The sequence below is a fragment of the Salarias fasciatus genome, chromosome 1 (genome assembly GCF_902148845.1).
Source record: "Salarias fasciatus chromosome 1, fSalaFa1.1, whole genome shotgun sequence".
Taxonomy (NCBI): Eukaryota; Metazoa; Chordata; class Actinopteri; order Blenniiformes; family Blenniidae; genus Salarias; species Salarias fasciatus.
In genome coordinates, this window is record NC_043745.1 from 38,754,324 (window position 1) to 38,774,915 (window position 20,592).

A 20,592-nucleotide genomic window follows, 5' to 3' on the forward strand; every position below is an offset into this window, starting at 1 on the left:
TTAAACTGACAGCGAGTTGGAGCCTGAGCATGAAGCTGGCCTTCTTTCGGCCTGAGAAAATGGAAAAGACATCCTCACATGCGATGACAGCTGGACGATTTCACAGATTAAACCGACACATCGAGCTCTGCCTGTCTGTCTTCACACCTGCTTCCCGGCGGCATCCAGGTCGACAGTTTACAGAGCGCCGCCGCTATTTTCAAAGGGTGGACGAGGCCGTGCAGCAGAAACTCCGCTGGTTTTCAGGCTTCTCTCACGGACAGGCGCACGTCCACAGCTGTTTGATTCACAATAAACGGACGTGAAATCACGGGTATGTGTGCTATGAAAGCGGGCGCACTCGATGAAGCCCCGGTGGCTTATCACCCACTCGGCAGCCGTGCTCCCAGTGAGCGAGCCCGTCCTCAGCGCAGTGAACTCAGCGGGTCGCTGGGGACGTGCTTCACTATCATGTCTGTCATCGAGTTCTGGAAGCGTACCACAGCGCCGGTCGTGGAGACACGTTTCCCAGCAGGGGGTCCGCTCTGGACCGCAGCGCGATAACGCCAAGGAGCTGCTGTTTTTGAGAGAATTAATCAACCGCACCGCTTTAATGACGGCTTTAAGATCCCAGCTCATGTCTGAAAAAGCAGCGCTGACGTTAGTGATCGTGCTTTCCCCCCGTTTCCATGACAACGAATCAAGCAAAAAAGCATTTTCATTTCACAACAGATCATGTGTGAATGCAGCGCAAAGCCAGTAAAAAGTGGATCAAAAGGGTCTTCAACAGTAGTGGAACGGGTCCAGATCACTTCTGAAACTAGTCTGAAACTAGACTGGAGCTGATCTGCAGTGAGAGAGGAATCGGTTATGAATGAGTCTAAACCAGACCTGAAGCTGGCCCTAAACCTCAAGACCCAAAGTAGAATCACACTATTCTCAAAAGTGCCTGAAAGCCGTCCGAAACTACTTTAGAGTACTGAACTCATCCGAAACTGGTCTAACATGAGCCTCATTTCCTGGACGGACTTCCAGAGTGGTGAAGCCCGAAGGCTCCGTTTACACGACCACGTGTCGGGTGAAAATGCATCGTCTTTGTTTCAGAAGAGTTTCTGCGTTTAACGCGGCGAGGTCTTGAAAACGCCGTCCGTTGCCATCCACTGAGCGTGTGCAGAACAGCCGCTTACTACGATCGTGCAGCGTTTTAGAAAAGTGCCGTTTCCCCTCGTTTCCATGGAGACGGAGCCATTTCTAAAAGTTGTCTTCAGTGTGTCTGAACAAGCAAATGGAGCCTGTTATGAGGACATTTGACTTATTTCTTCTTTAGCGCTGTCGAAGTCTTTGAGTGTCAGGACTGAACTCACAACATCAAATATTCCTCCACCCACTTTGCTGTTGTCGAGCAATATGACAGCCTACCTGCAGGAGCTTGCAGTGAAGCTGGACCTGACACTGAGCAGTATGAACCCCCCCCCCCCCCCCCCCCTCCCCCGGCCCCTCTTCATTGATACCGGCTCACCCCATAATCTGTTTACTCAGCTGGAAGCCGCCATCGGACAGTTGAAGCTGAATTCATTAGCAGAACACAGTCGGGCTAATCCAGGCCGCAACAAATGATTTATCAAGGGGGGGGGGGCGGGGGTCACAGTTTGTAATGAGTTTCCCCGCAGTTGTCCGAGATTACATGAAGTCACCACTGGACATTCCTGTGAGGCCAGAATACCCCGGAGCCACGAGGGCCGTGCGCGGCTGCAGCGCTATAAGGGGACCTGCTGACTTCATGGCTGTTTCTGGGTTGTTTACGGCGATCGGCAGCAGGACGCCGCTTTGTCTCAGGGCTTTTAATCACATGCATTCTGCAAGCTAAAAGCTAAACGCTAAAGGCCAGAAGCTAGGCTGACGTAGTGCTGAAGTCAAGACCACGTAACTCAAGACCAAGATCGGAGAATCCCAAAACTAGGGTGGCCATACGTCTGGATTTAGGCCGGACAGTCCGGATTTTAAACGCCTTGTCCGGCGTCCAGCACAGCCTCAAGCCGGACGCTCATTTGTCCTCCTTTTTAAAGTTGCACCTGAAGGCAACACTGCATATCGTCCAATGGTGTAAGACTTTTGGTTAAAAAAAAGAAACGGGGTTAAAAAGGATTGGCTAATAGCAGTGTCACTCAATTCTCTCGTTTCTCATTGGTTGAAAAAATGTAAACAAGCCGCCCCTGTTCCCATGTGCTAGCTGCGTTTCCTTGAATATCAACATGCCGAAAAGACGGATTTCATTCAAGTCAGAGTGGTCAAAAGAGCACGCATATATTAGTAAGAGCAGCAAAGGTGATTTACATGCTGACTGCACACTTTGTCGATGTGATGTTGACATTAGCACCCGAGGAAAGGCGGCCACTGAAAGGCAGGCGGCACAGAGAAGCACCAATGCAACAGACGGGCTGCAGGTGCCTCCTCCCTCCGGTTATTTTTTCGGGAAGCAACGTCACCTGAAGATGGCAAGATATCTGCTGCAGAACTTTGTGAAGTCTATCATGCAGGCCTAAAATCAGTTCAAATACAGGTGTTTATGAGTTTACAAGTTTTCACATTTGTTGTTTACATAAAGTTCTATATATTTTTTGCACTGCATTTTGAAATGTTTTGAATAAATGCAAATATTAGGAAAAAATCCTAAGAACATATGAAGAAATGGCCACCCTAACCAAGACCAAGACCGAGACTTTCAGTTGCCGTGACAGAGTCCAGACCAGGACATAAAGGTATAATGGACGATTTTCTTGAAAAAGTTGAAGCTAAACGTCTGTTACTCGCTTTTTGAAAAACGCGCATGTGCCAGACCGTCCTACCTGCTCTGCTGCTCCTGCGAGCGCGCTGACGGCGTGACGCAAGCATTTCTCCAGCGTGTTTGACATGTCGGAGGACCAATAGTTGACGCTCGCATCATGCCGTTCATTGGCTAAAACATCGTCCATGATACCTTTCATTTAAGTAGTAAAACATAAAGCTAACAGCTGAAAGCTAAAGGCTAACAGTGGAAAGGTAAAGGCTAATGGCAGAAAGCTAAAGGGTAACAGTTGAAAGTTAAAAACTAACAGCCGAAAGCTAAAGGCCAACAGCCAAAAGCTAAACACTAACAGCTGAAGCTAAAGGCTAACAGCTGAAAGCTAAAGGCTAACAGCCAAAAGCTAAACACTAACAGTTGAAAGCTAAAGGCTAACAGCTGAAAGCTAAAGGCTAACAGCCAAAAGCTAAACACTAACAGCTGAAGCTAAAGGCTAACAGCTGAAAGTTAAAGGCTAACGACTGAAAGCTTAGAGCTAAAAGCTGAAAGTTAATAGTTAATAGCTGAAAGCTAAAGACTAATGGCTGAAAGTTAAAGGCTAATAGCGGAAAGCTAAAGGCTAACATTTGAAAGTTAAAGGTTAATGGAAGACAGTTAAAAACTAACGGCAGAAAGCTAAGGGCCAATGGCTTGAAAGCTAATGGCTATTGGCCCAAAGCTAAAGGCTAATGGCAGAAAGTTCATGGCTAACGGCTGAAAGCTAATGGTTGACAGCTGAAAGCTAATGGCTAACAGCTAAAGTTAGCCCCAAGAGGCTTCAATCAGACTTTTCAATGTGTAAAATTAAAAAATAAATAAATTGCATTTTTTTCTCTTTGAAAGATGTTTCCAGCTTCCTCAATGACTGTTTCCAAAATTAGATGTAAACAAAACCTACATTTAAGATACTTTCATTTGTTACTAATTCATGTTATGATTGTTATTGTTATTTTCTGTGCAAAATTACCTACAATACATAGCTTTTTGGATTACAGAATATGGGGGGGCAGTGGATGCTGCTGCTGATGCATCTCACTGAACTCATGACGGCATTAGCATGACAGCTGACAGGAGTTTAACCTGAAAAGCGGTGGAAGGTTTGACATCTCAGGTTTTCTTTCCCTCTGGACGTGTTTCTATATTTCACATTAAAAGCCTGATTTGTCCGGCCCGACGCTCTTCCCCGTTCCAGTGAGAACGCTCTGCACCTGATCTCCTGGGATCCCTCGCACCACAGCTTCACGGTTTAACAAAGGCTTTGTGGAAATGAAGCCGGAGCGGGGCTCAAGCGGCGGTTGGGCGGAGACCTGCGCGAGGCGAGTGAAGCATCCACCGCCGTCGGATCTCCGTTTGTCAGCGACCCGCTGGACGCCTCTCGGCGCCGAGCTGCCGACGCGCCGCAGCTTTCAGGGAGTCGTTTCCTGCCGGGGCTACGAAAACAGCCTCCGGACTCTGCGCCGGATCCTCGGACATTCTTCATCCCGACCCCCACGCTGACCCGCACTCCCAAACAGACCGGATGAGCCGGGTCAGGGTTCTGCGGTTCTAGAAGAGGCGGGCGACGATGGAGGAGGTCTCCTCTGAACCGGAGTCTTCTGGGCGATTCTGACGGGAGGCAACGGTTCAAATTCTGCCTTTTGCGTTTTGGGGGTCCGTCTCCACGACGACGACGCTCAGAGCAACTGAAAACACAACTTCCTGAAAACGCCAGGAGTCTGTCGCTATGGAGACGAGGGAGACAGCCGGAGTGTGAGAGGGACTCGGTGTGTGCTGTCTCAGATGCACTACGCCAACGTCTGGAAGAAAGCTGGGAATCATGAGGTCCGGGGACCATGTGTGGCCCTTCGGCGCTCAGGGAACCACCGGGAAATCCCGAGTCAGGGCCGGTGACCGAGTACAGCACCTCTGGCATCGTTTTTAAAAAGTTACCACCTAAATGTGTGACTTTTCTGAAATGAAACAGAAAAACAATGCTTGGCGTGTGCGCGTGTGTGTGCGCGTTCTCGTATTTCTATCCTTGTCGGGGCCAAATGTCCCCACAAGGATAGCAAAACATGGAACGACGTGCCTTGTGGGGACCTTTTTCCGGTCCTAAGTAGGAGAAACAGTGTTTTCTTGACCATGTTGTTGTTACTGAAAAAAGTAAAAGTGCAAAAACATTTCTTTAGGGTTAGGCTTTGTTGTGGTGTGGGTTAGGGTTAGGGTAAGGGTCAGGGTTAGGGGCTAGACATGAATGGGAGTCAATGGACGGTCCCCACGAGGATAGAAATACGAGACTGAGCGTGTGTGTGTGTGTGTGTGTGTGTGTGTGTGTGTGTGTGTGTGTGTGTGTGTGTGTGTGTGTGTGTGTACTCACGCAGAGCGTCCCTCCACGTCCAGCTTGGTGGGGATGATTCCTTTCTTGCCGAGAACGGCGGCCACCTTGTCCACCTCGCCGCGCTCCACCGCCTTCATCAGCCGGTCGTCATACTTGTTCCAGTCCGTGTTCTGAACGGTAGGAGAGAGAGAGAGCGGTCAGACTCGCACCGCACACGGCGCTCTAACCCGAACCCAGAGGTGGAGTCCTCACGCCCGGCGCTCTGTCTCGCCCTGCAGTACCAGCATACACCACTCGGCGGTGTACCGAGTCGCTCAGAACGGCTAACGGGATGACGGCAAGACGCTAGCAGCTCATTTATGCAACAGCAGGGTTCGAACCAATGATCTGCTCAAGGTGGGACACACATCTTTAAACCAACACACTAGTGTCCCTCTGCGGACACAGGTTCGACTCCCGGCGTCGGCAAAAGCTTGCAGGACTTCCCGATCTGAGTCTCTGCATCGACCAACCAGACAGAACACTGAAAACCAGACGAAGCTGAGCCCGAAGTGACTCGACACCGCCGTCTAGTGGCTTTACGCCTCACACAAACCACTTCAAACATCAGACTAGCAGCAGAAACGCATTCAGGATCAGTTCAGTTTACAACACAGAGCGGCCTCCACACGGGGGGGGGGCTTGTTTTGCCTCCTCCACGATAAAAATAGACAAGAAAAGAAGTCGATGCTGAACTTGCCAAGAATGTGCTGAAGTGCAGTTCCACTAAACCCCCCCTGTGAGTGATGGGAACATGTCAGTGTGCAGAGCTCCGGCTGACATTCGCGCACGGCCAGCCAGCTACCGACTCACAGCAACAACTGGGCCAAATCAAAGGACGCAGCGAGACATTCGGAAAGTGGAGGAGGAAGCGGCCGAGCGGCGAGCGTGATGCTGTCCGGGATGCGTGGGAACATGAAGTCACCCACACTGGATACCTACAAAGTGCATGGAGGTGCATTTCAGCCAGCGGCTCATCTTGGGGGAGTGCAGCTGGTCCTTGCACCGAGCTACTGAAAACGACGCCAGCGTTCCGGTTTTACAAAAACACAAAAAGAAAAAGAAAAAGGTATAAAAAAGGAGCTCCTCGGCCTCCCGGTGCACCCAGCCAGTGAGCGCAGGGAGATGGAATCAACGAGGAGGAGAGGCGGAGGGCGGGAGTCCGGGGAGGTCCTGTCGGCGAGGCTCAGCCTCGGCCCTCAGCGGCTCGGGTGGAGTCTGGAGGGAGGAGGAGGTGGAGGAGCAGCGGGGCCAGCCCCGCCGGCTCTGGTGGTGTCTGGAGATGAGGAGGAGAGGGGATCGGAGGTGGAGGAGCAGTCGGGCCAGCCCCGCCGGCTCGGGGACCTGCCCTGGCCGGCAAACTGCCACTCCTCCTCCGGGGCGAGTCAGCTCAGCTCGGCCGGCCGCCGCCTCCCCCGGGGGCGTCTCCCTCTCGTCCCGCCGGGCCGCCTGCTCCGCCCGGGCCCTTGACGGTGCGATCCTCCCCTCGTCTGCTGTGTTCTCCCCTCCGCCGGCTCGCCGCCGGTGCAAACTGCAGAGCTGGGCTCGGCTCCTCTATCCCTGCTCTCCGGCTTCTTCACCCCAACAAATGGCAAGGTCAGGCAGGCTCAGTGGGGTAAATATGTGAGCTCCCCCCCGGGTTTAAAATACCCCCCCCCCTCCCCGGTAAGCAGCGGTGGTGCAGACAGCCCCACAGACTGGTTACCTCTTTATTTTTTGACCCTCCAACCTTTCTGCAGTGACTGATAGGAAGACGGGGGCTAAGAATACATTCTGCACATGCCTGCACGGTGAGTCATGGCTTTAATGTCTATCAGCGCTGCCAGCGTGAAACAAGGCCAGCCAAAAAGACCTTGCTTACATTGCCTGACCCCCCACCCACCCCCACCCTCCACCCCCACCATGCTCCAAGCCTGCCTTCCTCTGATAATATTAATGTCAGAGGGGGATTATGGTCTGCACATTTGAGGTGGTCTTGGCGCTGACCCCCACCCCTCCACAGGTCAGCGCTGAGGCCAGGGGTAACACCACCCGCCCCTCTGAAGAGGGTGGTGCAGTACACCTCAGTGTGATCGGACTGATGTGGACCCGAGAAAGAAGAACAGTGAAAGTGAAAGTCATCAGAAGACTCCTGAAGCATGACTGGAGTCAAAAGTAGAATTTTGTCAGCTACAGTTTTTCCCAATTTGTTTTAATTTTTCTTTGGAAATTCACAACGTAACTTTTTTTTTTTAAAAAAAGAACTAACTTGATATGACTGAAAAAAATTAGAGAAAAATAAACACAAGACTTTTTGTGTGTGGTTTTTTTTTTTTTTTTACAAATTTACAACTGTATTTTGAAAAATAAATGAAAAAAATTAAAAGAATTTTGGAAAAAACTATTTTGACCAAAAAAATAAAAAAAATAAAAATTCTGATGAATTCATCAAAATAAAAAAGAATGTGACACACACACACACACACGCACACACACACACACACACACACACACACACACACACACACACACACACACACACACACACACACACACACACTAGTTGTGTTTTTCTGTTTGCATAGACTTAAAGCATTTTCTTAAAGTTCCCCTTTTGGAATCACCATCAAAAACTTTCCTTGTCAGTGGCTCTGAGCCTTGTTGTGTAAACAGACCCCAAAACGCGACAGGTTTCTGTAGAGAAAAACTGTGTTTTCACGTTAACCAGTTGAAACCAGTGGAAACGCCGCCGGTTAAGAAGCCAGAAGCGGCGGCTGAGCCTTCCTCGCCGCCTCGGCTCCTGCGGGGCTCCTGTTACCGCCTGCTGCCAGACTGGCGTTAACAGAGCAACACCGATATCCAGAAAGACGCAGGAGGACCTTCTGCTCACGGCCCGTCCGTCACGTCACCCGGACGAGCGGGTGTCCACTTACCAAAGCTGCTCCCGCAGCATGGAGACAAAGGTGCCAAAATGGCAGCTCGCCATTAAACCCACGGGTCACGGAAATATCTCCCGGGCACGAGCTGCTGCCGCGGCGTGTGTGTTGTGTGTGTATTTGTCGGGGAATCTGTTTATGCACCAGTTAAGAATAGGGCTGTTAGCATGCAGGAGCCGCTTCACTCAGTGGGTTTGGACGATCTGAACCCTGATCGCTCAGCATCCGTTACGCCAGGACAGACACGGCGGCACGTCGGCACAAGTGACGGCGTCCCGGCGTGTCACTCATTTACCGTCCTCCACTGGAGCGATAGCCATTCAGAAGTCTGAGAAAAAAAAATCTGACAAAGAGGCAAAAAAGCAGCAGGTAGAACGATCTGCAGTTTATTCAGACTGTTGAACCCATCATGTGACCAGATGAACGTCGTCTCCCTGATGATCAGAACCCTCTGAACAAAAAATCAGTGGAAAAAACAAAGAATAACCTGGCGTGCGCGGTGCGCCAGAGCAAGGCCGACCCAGAGAAACATGCTAAAGCTAAAGCTTATGCTAAAGCAAGCGTGAAGAGTATCACAAAGAAACAGGAGTGATGTCATCACAATGCGACACAGAGCAGCGGCACAGCAACAAAAAGTCACTTCTGCAGCGACGGGAGATGGATGCTAATGCTAATGCTAACGCTCAGAGGGTTACATAAATTCAACCAATGTCAGAACAATCTGACAGAAGACAAAAAAAAAATGTGACGTGCAGCTAATGCTAAAGCTAAAGCTAGGATTACAGACGTCGCCATGTTCACGACAAGCGCAGGAGTTTTAAAATAACTGGAAATCTGAATGTCACATCGGCGAGTGATGAAACCTGAAGTTGATGACTAAAAACACTTACATCGAATCAGGAACTTTTTATACACTTTATAGTTTGAACAATGCTGATCCAGGCACAGCGCAGCTAACGGGGTCAATGACAACACAATTTAACGACTTTAAGTAGTTTTTGAAGAGTCCCCTTCGATGTAAAGCTTCGTAACACAAAGTAAAAACTTGGTTACTTTGAGGATGTTTTCAAAAAATAAATGTTTCATTTAAGTGTAAAATGAATGAAATTCTTTTGGCGGTGCTCAAAAACAGCGGGTATATTTCGAAGAATATAAGTTGTACCAGAGTTTACAAAATAAAAAATGCATCATGAAGAGTTGAAAACAGTCGTCTGTGGTGTAGAGGACACTTAGTTCTGCTGGTCCAGATGTGACGGGTTCGTCCTGGTCCCTCGACCCGTCCCACTGCTCACTCAGCTGTTCCGTCCGTCCTCACAGACTGGAACCAGGTCCAACGCCTCGTCCCAGACTCGGCAGGGTCCCAGACTCGGCAGGGTCCCAGACTCGGCAGGGATGAAATCACCGGCAGGAAATATTCATGCGATCATCCAATAACATTCCAGAGCAAAGAGCACAACATAAAGCTCCACGCCAGCCGTGTTAGCTGATAGCTGTGTTAGCGATGTGGTTTCACTTGATGGTGATCGTCAAGATGGAGGGGGACGAGGGGATGGGGGGGACGGAGGGACGGGTGGACGGGCAGCGAGTCAGGAAATGTCCACCTCTGACATTTCATGGGAAAAGCTGAGACGTAACCAGACATGTAGTGATTTTACAGCATGTTTTAGTTTCTCTGCATGAAAGGTTTTATGAATCACTCAAAGGGGTGAGGGAAGAACCCAAAACCTTCAGCTCCAGGTCCCCAAAACCTTCAGCTCCAGGTCCCCAAAACCTTCAGCTCCAGGACCCCAAAACCTTCAGCTCCAGGTCCCCAAAACCTTCAGCTCCAGGTCCCTGAAACCTTTAGCTCCAGGTAACAGGAACCTACATAGACAAAGGTTCTGCGTCTAATCTTGTCTGCATTTTCAGTTCTGAGGGAATTAATCCAATCAAACCAACGATGAAAGGAAAAGAAGTGAATGGAGACTCACTCAGAGGAGTGAGGCGCGTTGGAGCAGACAAACGAGGAGGACTCTAGTGAAAAACCACGTCTGAGCAGGATCGAGACCACAGTCGAACCACAACACCATTAAAGCGAGGCCGACGACTCTACTCATAACTGAGCGACCTGCTCAGAATCACCTGTTCGGGTGAGAACCGGCTGTACGGGTGTCTGCGAGAACACCGTCATTACGAGACGATCCCGACACAAACACGGCGGAACGATTATAACTCACCGGCTACAGACGTGACTCAGAGAGCCGGGAGCTCAGGTCGCCACGCCAACGGGCTGACGTTCAGTAAGTACGACGGTCGGTGTCTGCGTTCTGTATCGAGGAAAGTTCTCCGAGGAGAGTCGCGACTTCGTGGAACGTTCCACTTCTAAACCCCTGACAGCCTGATCTCGCCTGCATGCTACACTGTCACACAGTGGAAGAGCGCTGATTCAATGACTTGAAAAATGACTCAAAATACAGTATTAAAAATAATCCGTTTAAAAAATAGTCCTGATTAGAGAGAAAATCATGAAAGAAAAAATCGTTTTTAAACGCCACTAACTGCTTTTTCAGATGTCTCAGGTCCCATTTAGGCAACAGCTTCCACTGAAAACCAGGACATTCCGTTTCATTTCGGGGGTTCGTTCACACGACAACGGCGTGAAAACGCTCCGACTCCGTCGCCACGTCGGAACACGCCAACTGCACCTTCCAACGCCGAACTTCCCGTCCATCGTCTCGCACGCGCGGGAGGAGGAGTTACTACAGCCGGCGAGAGCATGAGCAGTGGCAGCGTTTCCGCCGTTTCCATGACGATGGAGTTTTCGGTGACTCGGAGAACACCTCGTGTCCAGACAATCGCTCAGAACCAAAGCTGAAAACTGCATCCAGGAACCAATCAAAGAGAGAGACTCTCTCTCATTCAGGAGGCGGAACAACAGACGAGCCCATGATTGTTCTCTGGGGAATTTTTATTCACGTCAATAAAAGAAGTTTTATTGCTGCTGTTCGCTGACCTTCAAGGCGAGTTGTTACACAACGTAAACACACCGTGCTGAGAGCAGGCGGAACACACCGGCACGTCTCACCCCCGAGCCCCAAACTGACAAAAGAGAGAGGAGGAGTTCTGCTCCATGTCTGACTTCAAGAAGTCTTTCGTGCAGATAATGGCCAAAACAACCAGGGAGGACCAAGAGAAAGAGCACTGTTCACTGGCACCAAGACGCCACCATCATCCACAAGAGTTTCCATTCAAATCAAATCTGTATCACAACACTGGAGAAGAGGGTGGCGGTGGCACCGGGGTCCGGAGATGATCTAAAAATAGCAGTGGGTCAGTTTCATGAGCGTAAAACAAAAATGTGCTGCACATGTAGAAACACTGGAGCCTCAAACACTGAAGCAGACGTTCTCTGATGATGAGAGCTCAGCCAGCAGCCACGTGAGTTTGAAATACGAATGCGAAATATGAAAATGTGGAAACCACCGAACTCTACATGCTAAAGACTTCAGAGCTCTCACACCAGAGATGCTACATGCTAAAGACTTTCAGGTCGTTCACGAAAACACAGAGCGTTCCCACATCATTTAGTATTGAGTGTGAATTCAACTTGGTCCCACAAGCAGATAAAAGTGAGAAATTTTCCTTTAAAAAAGCGACACCGGAGCATCACTACTCAAGAACACGATCACTTGTGAACCATTGTTTCTTGGAGTCAACCTGAGACAGTTTCAGTCCCGCTCTTCTCTTCTCTTCTCCTAAATGAGACACTTCCGTGTCCCTGATCCTTTCAGATCTCAGATTTACTATGATGTGCCGTCTTCTCCTCACCCTTCCATTCACATTCTGGATGAACCAGTTACCAAAACGAGCCGGGGCAAACCTCGGCTGCCTCGGCGGTGAGGAGCACTCGCTGCTCGTGCCAAACGCTAACCCCTCGTCCAGAACGCCGAGCCGCCGGCGTCTATTTTCAGGCCTTGGAGGCCAGAGATACCTGTTGGCGACATGGGGACCGCTGTACGGCGAATACCTCAGTGACAACTTGATTCACCGGTAGGTAAAAGCTAACTCTCCCCCTTCTCTCCTCGGGCTGGAGGGGGCGGAGTCCTGGAGCGCCAATCAGCCGCCGCAGGCCGGCGATGAGCACGAATTCCTGCGTTTGTGGCCGCAGGTTTACACCAATCCGCTCAGTGGCCACAGACCAGTGTGAAGTGTGCAACTGTCTGGGCATGTGGAGGGTAACTCAAACCCCCACCCCCCCGGGAGGGGGTGGGGGACGGCAGGTCCCCAGGAAGAGACAGAGACCCCCCTCTGCTGGTGTCTGGAGGAATGACATCTGAGCACAGAGTAGAGAATGAACAGAAGAACCAGATAGAGTCCAAACCATGAGGATCTGTCTGCTGGACTGAAGAGAGCAGCCCAGACCGGAACAGGAGGAAGACTCCTCTGAGTCTGGTTCTGAAGGTTCTCCTCCTCTGACTCCGTTCAGGAAAAGTGAAGGTAGCCCCTGGTGTTGTGTCATCAAGCACCGTTTGAACCGGACACGCCCCCCTGGTTACAGATCAGCTGATCTGGTCTGACAGAGGATCTGATCAGCGGGGAACATTCTGGAGATGGAAATAAATGAAAATGTAGGCGAGTTCTGGCGTCTTCCTGCTGGACTCCGTCCAGCTGCCGGCTCCCGCCTCTCTGAATGACCTCTGACCCCAAACTACTCCGGCTCACTTCCCAGACCTGCTGCCAGGGCAGGAGATCAGTCTCCCCCCAGCTGCCCAGATCCAGGGACCTCTGGCCCCGGGGAAGGCTCGGCCCGGACATTCTTCACCAGATCCAAGACTGTGGTGGAAACCCTGAGAGACGGTCCTCATAATCAGACTCTGTTGTCGTGTAAAGGAGGTGAAACTGAACTTTTCTGAAACGCTGCTACTGGTCATGTGCATCGCGGTCACAGCAAGTCTTTCTTCTGCATGTTAAGCTGACGGACAATAAGAACAAGGTAATATTTATGGAAAATAAAGCAAGACAGGGGCGAAAGTAGCTAAGATGGTAGAGCGGGTCGTCTTATAACCTGAAGGTTGGCGGTTCGATCCCCGCTCCTGCAGGCGTAAAACTGTCGTTGTGTCCTTGGGCAAGACACTTCACCCACCTTGCCTAAGTATGAAAGTTGTGAGAGTGAATGGTTGGTGGTGGTCGGAGGGGCCGATGGCGCAGACTGGCAGCCTCGCTTCCATCAGTCTGCCCCAGGGCAGCTGTGGCTACAGCAGCTTACCACCACCCAGTATGGAGACAATGAATAATACAATGTAAAGCGTCTTTGAGTGTCCAGAAAAGTGCTATATAAAAGCAATGCATTATTATTATTACTATTAAGACAAAGAAGTAAATGGGACCAAGGACGGAGCCCTGAGGGACACCAGAGAGATTCTGAAAGAGGCCCCGTTTACATGGGTTTTCGCCTGAAGGTTTCGTGATATTTTGAGTACATACACTGACACAGTGGCGTAGCTGGGATGTATTCCACATGGGTCTTCATATGTGTCAAAGGGGCCCGCATGTTTGGCATGCCGCATTGCGCACAATAATAGAGGACAGAAAAAAAGCCAAAAAAGTGCAGTAAATAATCATAACATTGCGCATGTTCTATCCGCAAGGAATCTTGGTCTTTTGAGTACGGGAACTACTTGTGGTACAGTTTAACTGCTACTGAGTAAATAAAATGTGCGGAAACGATCATTCAGTTCTTCTCTTTTACTGAAAAAAACGGTGCATCGGTTCACATCATTGAAGCCGGGTAGTAGTGGGGCCCCATTAAGTAGGTTCCCGACGTGTCAGTGTAAATTATCCGGGGGATTTCAAGTTGTGTTGCTGATATCTGCCGTCTGTCGGGGACCCCAACAAACAACTAACTGGTGAGCACTCGGAAAGGGCCCCATGCGGGGGATTTTCCACACGCTGTCGTTGCAGCGTCTAGTGTAGCGCCTTTAATTTGTCATTGAAATTGACTGATGTCAGCCGTCCCTCGGGGTCCCCTTCAGCTCGGGGCCCTATAGCGGCGCCTCTGGCCGGAGAGAAAGCAGCTGCTGCGCTCATTCCGCCTCGGATTTTAACAAACAAACAAAAATCCTCGGCAGTGGATTTCACCACAAGAGGGTCCGTGGGTTTTCATAACCCACCAACCCTACGTAAATTATGCCTCTGGACTGACATGACACCAGTACTCGAGAGTCACTGTAAACGCAACTTTTTGAAAACAGCTTCCAGGGTGCAACTTTTTGAAAATGCTTTTTCTCTGTGGATACATGGCAGATGTCACTTTTTGAAAACGCTCCAATTCTGTGGAAACGGAGAAAACACAACTTTGTGCAAATGCTGCAACTCAATAAAAACAGGGAAAACAAAACTTTTAGAAAACATTCTGTCTCCACTGAAATAGAGAACCTTTTCTAAATCTCTGCTCGTTATCGCGCCCCCTGCGGTCATAGCATCAACCAGTAGCAGAACAACTATTAATTGTTCACAAGATCGGCAGATAGACTATCAGAATAATGTGTTCCTCCAGAGTGTCAGGACTCCCAGACCAGGTTCTCCAGGTCCTGGTCCTGGTCCAGATTTTCCTGGTCCTGGTAGTTTTAGACTTCACAGGCACCCTAATAACAATCCACTTTTTTTGTTATACACACAGATCTGCGCATGCGCAGAGCTCCGCGGAAGGATATACCGGAGCACAGCGGCTGAGTCTATGCTTCTACTGCTGTGCTCCGGTATAACTTTCCGTGGAGCGCTGCGCATGCGCAGATCTGTGTGTATCAAAACCTTATTTTAACGGATTGAAAAGAAAATACGTCTTTTGAAATATTTTATAACCATTCAGATTTACTTCACGTGCTAATACGGCATCCCCTGGACCACTGGAAGGAGGATTTTGTACACTTTCGTCAGTCCGGCTCTCTTCCCTATTGGCTTCCAGCAATTGAGCTAAGCTAACTACGATGCTAACAGCTGGGAACCAGCTCGGCTCTTAGTGTTGTGTTGGATTTGCCACTCATAAGAATTTTGCTGAAAAAACTTGAATGTTTTCTTTAAAAATTGTTTCAATTTGGTGGGCCGGGTTAGAGCCTCTTGTGGACCGGTTTTGGCCCACGGGCCTCATGTTTGACACCCCTGGTGTGAGGCATGGTGCTGAATTCTGAATGTTTTCTTCATCAGACGGCTGCTGTGAATGCAGGCCGTCGCTTCATTTCCTCTTTCTGAACAGTCTGAACAAAAAAAAGCCCCTGAAGCCGTTTCAAAACAAATTCCAGACGAATTGAGAGAAAACATTCCTGAGATTTTTTAGCTTTTTAAATGAGGTCGAGCCGCTCATTTCCTGGAGGACGTCAGCACGTCTTTTTCACAGCCATTATAAGAGAACAATGTGCTCCGGCGGCGGCAGCGGTCCAGCACCCGGGGTTTGGGTGTTTCGACTGTTATTGTAGCCTGAGGAATGACGTGAAGCCTCAGAAATCATTTTTATTCCTCTGTCACAGAAGGACTGAGGTCAGTCGGACGCAGACGCAGCATTCTGTTCTCCTGCTCGGTTCCTTCAAAGGTTTTACCGTCACACCTCAGATTGACGTCGGCGTCCAGAAACACCAATTCAAATCCAGCCTTGGTCCTGAGTCTCAGCCTGAGGACACTCCGTCTCTGTGTCCGTCCAGGACGCCTCGGGAGCTTTCTGGTGTTTCACATTAAATGGTCACCCTGTTAACTGGTGGCCGACTCACTGCAGCGCCCCCTGCTGGTGTCCTGGCGAACGCCGTCCAACAGCATTTACAAAGCCGTGTCTTCGTCTTAATAATAATAATAATGCATTGGTTTTATATAGCGCTTTTCAGGACACTCAAAGACGCTTTACATTGCATTATTCATTCACACCTTACTGGGTGGTGGTAAGCTACTGCTGTAGCCACAGCTGCCCTGGGGCAGACTGACGGCTGCCAATCTGCGCCATCGGCCCCTCCGACCACCACCAACCATTCACTCTCACAACTTTCATACTAGGCAAGGTGGGTGAAGTGTCTTGCCCAAGGACACAACAACAGTTTTACGCCTGTGGGAGCGGGGATCGAACCGCCAACCTTCCGGACGACCTGCTCTACCAACTGAGCTACTGTCGCTATATGTCACTATAAAATACGCCGTCAACAGGAAAACCAGTTCAATCGCAACACTGGTACCATGTGCTCGTGGTTCGGCTGGATTTGTCCCGTCGTTCAACCAGCTTGAACCGGAATTGGACCCAGAAGTTTGGTCGCAGGTGTCGTTACAGTTTCTACCAGCTAGGAACGGCTACTGTTCACATTTCAACGTATACGGTACCGATTCCCAGTACCGCTTCTCAACGGTACCAATTTTTGTTAGTTTTGCGTGTTTGTGCAGTAATACGTGTTAATTTGTTGCCGCTGGCTGCAGAGGACTCGCTAACAGATGCTAGCATGCCAACAGTGCCGAATGCAGTAGTCGTAGACCTGAAGTTGTTGAAAACGCTGCTCTTTTCAGCTCTGAGAAACATCTGGTTCTTAACCAGGATCTTCCTCACATTAGAGGCTTTCCTGCCTCGTGGGACTGACCTGCACCGTGTTTTGAAAAGTGGATAACAGTGATCTCTCTCCGCCATGCTGCTCCGTTCACTGGTGCCAGTGTTAATTTTGTCAACTAAAACTTAAACCACAACTATTCGCTGATGACCCTTCACTCTGTGACGAGAACGTACATTTAATAAGTAATGACAACAACAGCTAAAACAAAATCTCCGGACATTATGAACTGACGAGTAGAAATGTGACGAAAAAGCTGATGCTGGCCGCCTGACAGTCTGGGTTACAACCATCCTCAGTGCCGTGACTGTTGTTGTTCTTCTTCTCCTTGTTCTTCTGTGATGTTTTACGGCAGTTTGCACCCCTTTGTTGCATTATCGCCACCTGCTGGTCATTATGATTGTCGTTGTTTATATATGATGTTCTTTTGATGTCTTCAGAGGATTGGAGCTTTTTTCTTGCAGGTTGTCATTTCTTCTAAGAATTTACGGAAATTAAACAAGAATCTTGAAGTACAAGTATTTCACTTTTTCTAACAAGCCTTAGATATTCATATTTATGATTCAAGAGTGATATGATGCATTCTAAATTTAAATATCTAAACATAATTAAAGATACGCCTACAATGAAGTTTTTACAACCATGACAAATATCCTTTTGCAGAAAATACTACAGTACAACAAAACTGTCAAATTTCATCAAGACTGAAATAAGACTAAAAATAAAACTAATTTCCACAAACTACATTTTAACTAAAACAAAACTAAAGAACTAAAACGTGACTTTAACTAAATCAAGTCTTTAGTGGGTGACTAAGATGAAAATGAAATGAAAAATTCATGTCAAAACTAACACCGACTGGCGCTCGTCTGACGTCATGATGCAATGCTGCGTTCGGATCCGGCTTGGAAAATCCGCTCCTCCTCCACTCCCTCACAGTCACAACGATGCGTTCAAGAACCGAAAGTTGGTACCGTTTGATTTCACATGATTTTGGTACTCAGTGGGACCGACGGGAAACGGCTCACAATAGTACCGCATTCGGAACCCATCCCGACTACCGAGTGGCTAACGCTAGCTCCTGCTAACAAAGGAAAACTGCAGCGGCGTTCCAAAAACTGCGAGATGCAGCAACATCAACATCCTGACCAATGGCCCGTATTCATTCAGGAGAGCGGTCAGCCAGAGCTCCGCCTCCAGAGGGTGGGGCCATTTCCCCTCATGACATCATGGAGGGAAGACGTCTGAACGTCTGATTGGCCGGTTTGAGCACATGTTCACTATAAAGTGGAGTGAGCGAGAGAGAGGAACCACTTGCTTCACGAGCCTTTAAAGGTGCTGTAGGCAGGATTCCGCATCTCCGCCATCTTGCTTAGGTTTACCTAAGCAAGATGGCGATTTGACCCATCTGAGATGGCGATTTGAAACCCAGCGCAGCCAATCCTGTCCTGTTATCTCTGACATTACGCTCTTATGCAAGTTAAGCCCCTCCCACAAGAACGCGCGACGAACGCCCCTCGACCAATCACGGTTAGAGCCTCATGGGCTCTTCTGATTGGTCAAAGATACCTGGAGCTGTTGAGATTCCTTTTCAGCTCAGAACAGAGACAGATGGAAACGCTTTTTTAATCCAAAGAAAACACAGAAAAATTAGCAATGACTAGCAAAATCCTGCCTACAGCACCTTTAAAGCCACGACTAAAGACGGGGTTTTCAGGAGCGCGAGAGGCGGCGGCGCATTGTTTCCATCCCGCCTGGGGAGAAACACACACAGACACACACAGACACACACACAGACACACACCCTGGCGGGTGGGCGGGGAGAGGAATGCTGCTGAATCCTACTAATTTCACAGGAAACACACTTCGATCGGCCGGTCCAGCGGCAGATTTAACACACGGCATGGCGGGGAGCGTGGAGAGCGCGCCGGCTGCCGAGCGTTCAGCGGAAACGCTTCTGTTCTGGAGAACGAGCGGCTCAACAAGCTGGCACTTGTCGTTCTCTGAAAGCACCCAGATCCTCACCGAGCAGGTTCTCCTGGAACCGCTGACAGAACCGCTCCACAGAGAAGAGGGTTCAGGGTGCCGGGAGCTGGAAGGAATGCAGGATCTGGTCCGATCCGGTTGAGAACGACCGACAGAACAGACGCGATGCTCCGGTTCTCTGAATCCCAGAGGTCCGCTGCATCGGACGGAGAACGGCTCCGTCCCGCCGCGTTTCCACCGGACGCCACGCCAATGTTTCGCACGATGAGATCACACACAAAGTCCATGTACCGTATTGGCCCGAATACAGGACGATGTTTTTCTCCAGAGATTGTATTCTGAAAAATGGGGTCGTACTATAATCGAGGACTAGATTGTCGTTACACATCCACGCCGCTAGATGGAGCTAAAGCACCGGAGACCAGGAAGCCAATGGAGCGTCACGTGTGACGAGTGAGCAACAGAGGCGAAGTTTGAACTGATGGTTCAACACAGCAGAGTCAGCAAACAACTGCCAAGCGGCCAACATCTATTAGACTGAATTATTACTGCTCATGAAGTTGAATTGAATTTGAAATTGATGGTTGTAAAGTTATTCACATCTTTAATGCAGTTATTGAAGCTTTGAGGCTTCGTATTTGTCGCTTATTTTGAGAAAGAGAATACATTTTTCTTAAATACTGCAGTAATATTTTTGGGATCTTAAATCACGTGAAATGTTTTCTCTGTTATGAGTTTTTGAGTTTAGAGTAATTATACAATAAAAAGCTGTTTTTGTTTTACCTTATAGTCTTACGCAATTGTTGCTCAATCTTGAGCGGCGAGCGTTTCCAGCGAAAACTCACTCGCTGCTCGAGTTGAAATAATTGAACTTTTTGAGCGAATTCGCTTGTTGACGCTCCACGACAGCCTATCGGCGTGGAGGTGTTCACGCACGTCACGGGTTGGAGTGACGTGATGCCGCGGCGAGCGGCGAGGGTGTTTTGCATATTTGTACCAGGGATAAAACTCGAGAGTCTAGCGCGGCGCGATTTCATTTGTTCGCGTTTGCCGCTTCTGGTGGAAACGCAGCGTCATGTCTCTGAGGTGGAGCGCGGCGGCGGCTGTGGCGGCGGCTGTGGCGGCGGCTGTGGCGGCGGCTGTACGTTCCTGCCGGAGGTCAAATAAAATCCCATTTCCACAACAGCCTCCTCAGGTGGAAACACAGCCGGCCGTCCAGGGACCACGAGATCTTGCTACACTCATGCACGGAGCCGGTCCTGGTCTCCACGGCAACCGAGTCGAAGTGTTTTCAAAAAGTTGCCTTTTCAGCGACTGAAATCGGACCCAGAGAGCGGTACTGGGTTTTCACTGGAACTGAACTCGTCGTCATGGAAACAGCTGATTTAGCCCGGTGTTCATAATGTTTGGGATTCTGCAATGAAGACGAAACAAATAACGAACTCCGTCTTGTTCCCTTCACGTGTGTGTGTGTGTGTGTGTGTGTGTGTGTGTGTGTGTGTGTGTGTGTGTGTGTGTGTGTGTGTGTGTGTGTGTGTGTCCACTTCAACAGAGCAGAGGACTGGTCTAATCTGCAGGGAGACAGAAACACCCAAACACAGAGCTGCAGTGGAGGAGGCTTAAAGTCTGAGCTCAGATCAGCTCTTTGTTCTTAATGGAGGAGGAGGAGGAGGAGGGCGAATAGAAGGGGGAAGAGGAGGAAGAGGAGGGGGAATGTCCACTGCAGGCCACCCAAAGTCAGTCAATAAACTGAGGCCGATCTCACACTAACCTCAACACTGTAATCTCTACATCTCTCACACACACACACACACACACACACACACACACACAGTCTCGTATTTCTATCCTTGTGGGGACCTTCCATTGACTCCCATTCATGTCTAGCCCCTAACCCTGACCCTTACCCTAACCCTAACCCACACCACAACAAAGCCTAACCCTAAAGAAATGTTTTTGCACTTTTACTTTTTTCAGTAACAA

General features: G+C 49.4%; 1 protein-coding gene across 1 annotated transcript in view; it reads right to left on the bottom strand.

The window, feature by feature from the left end:
* uacab (uveal autoantigen with coiled-coil domains and ankyrin repeats b) overlaps window positions 1–20,592 on the bottom strand; it is a 52,289-nt gene that overhangs the window by 16,501 nt on the left and 15,196 nt on the right. The window contains exon 2 of the mRNA XM_030107055.1: window positions 5,157–5,287. Within this exon, the coding sequence (XP_029962915.1) occupies window positions 5,157–5,287 (131 nt within the window). The remainder of the gene's footprint in view (window positions 1–5,156; window positions 5,288–20,592) is intronic.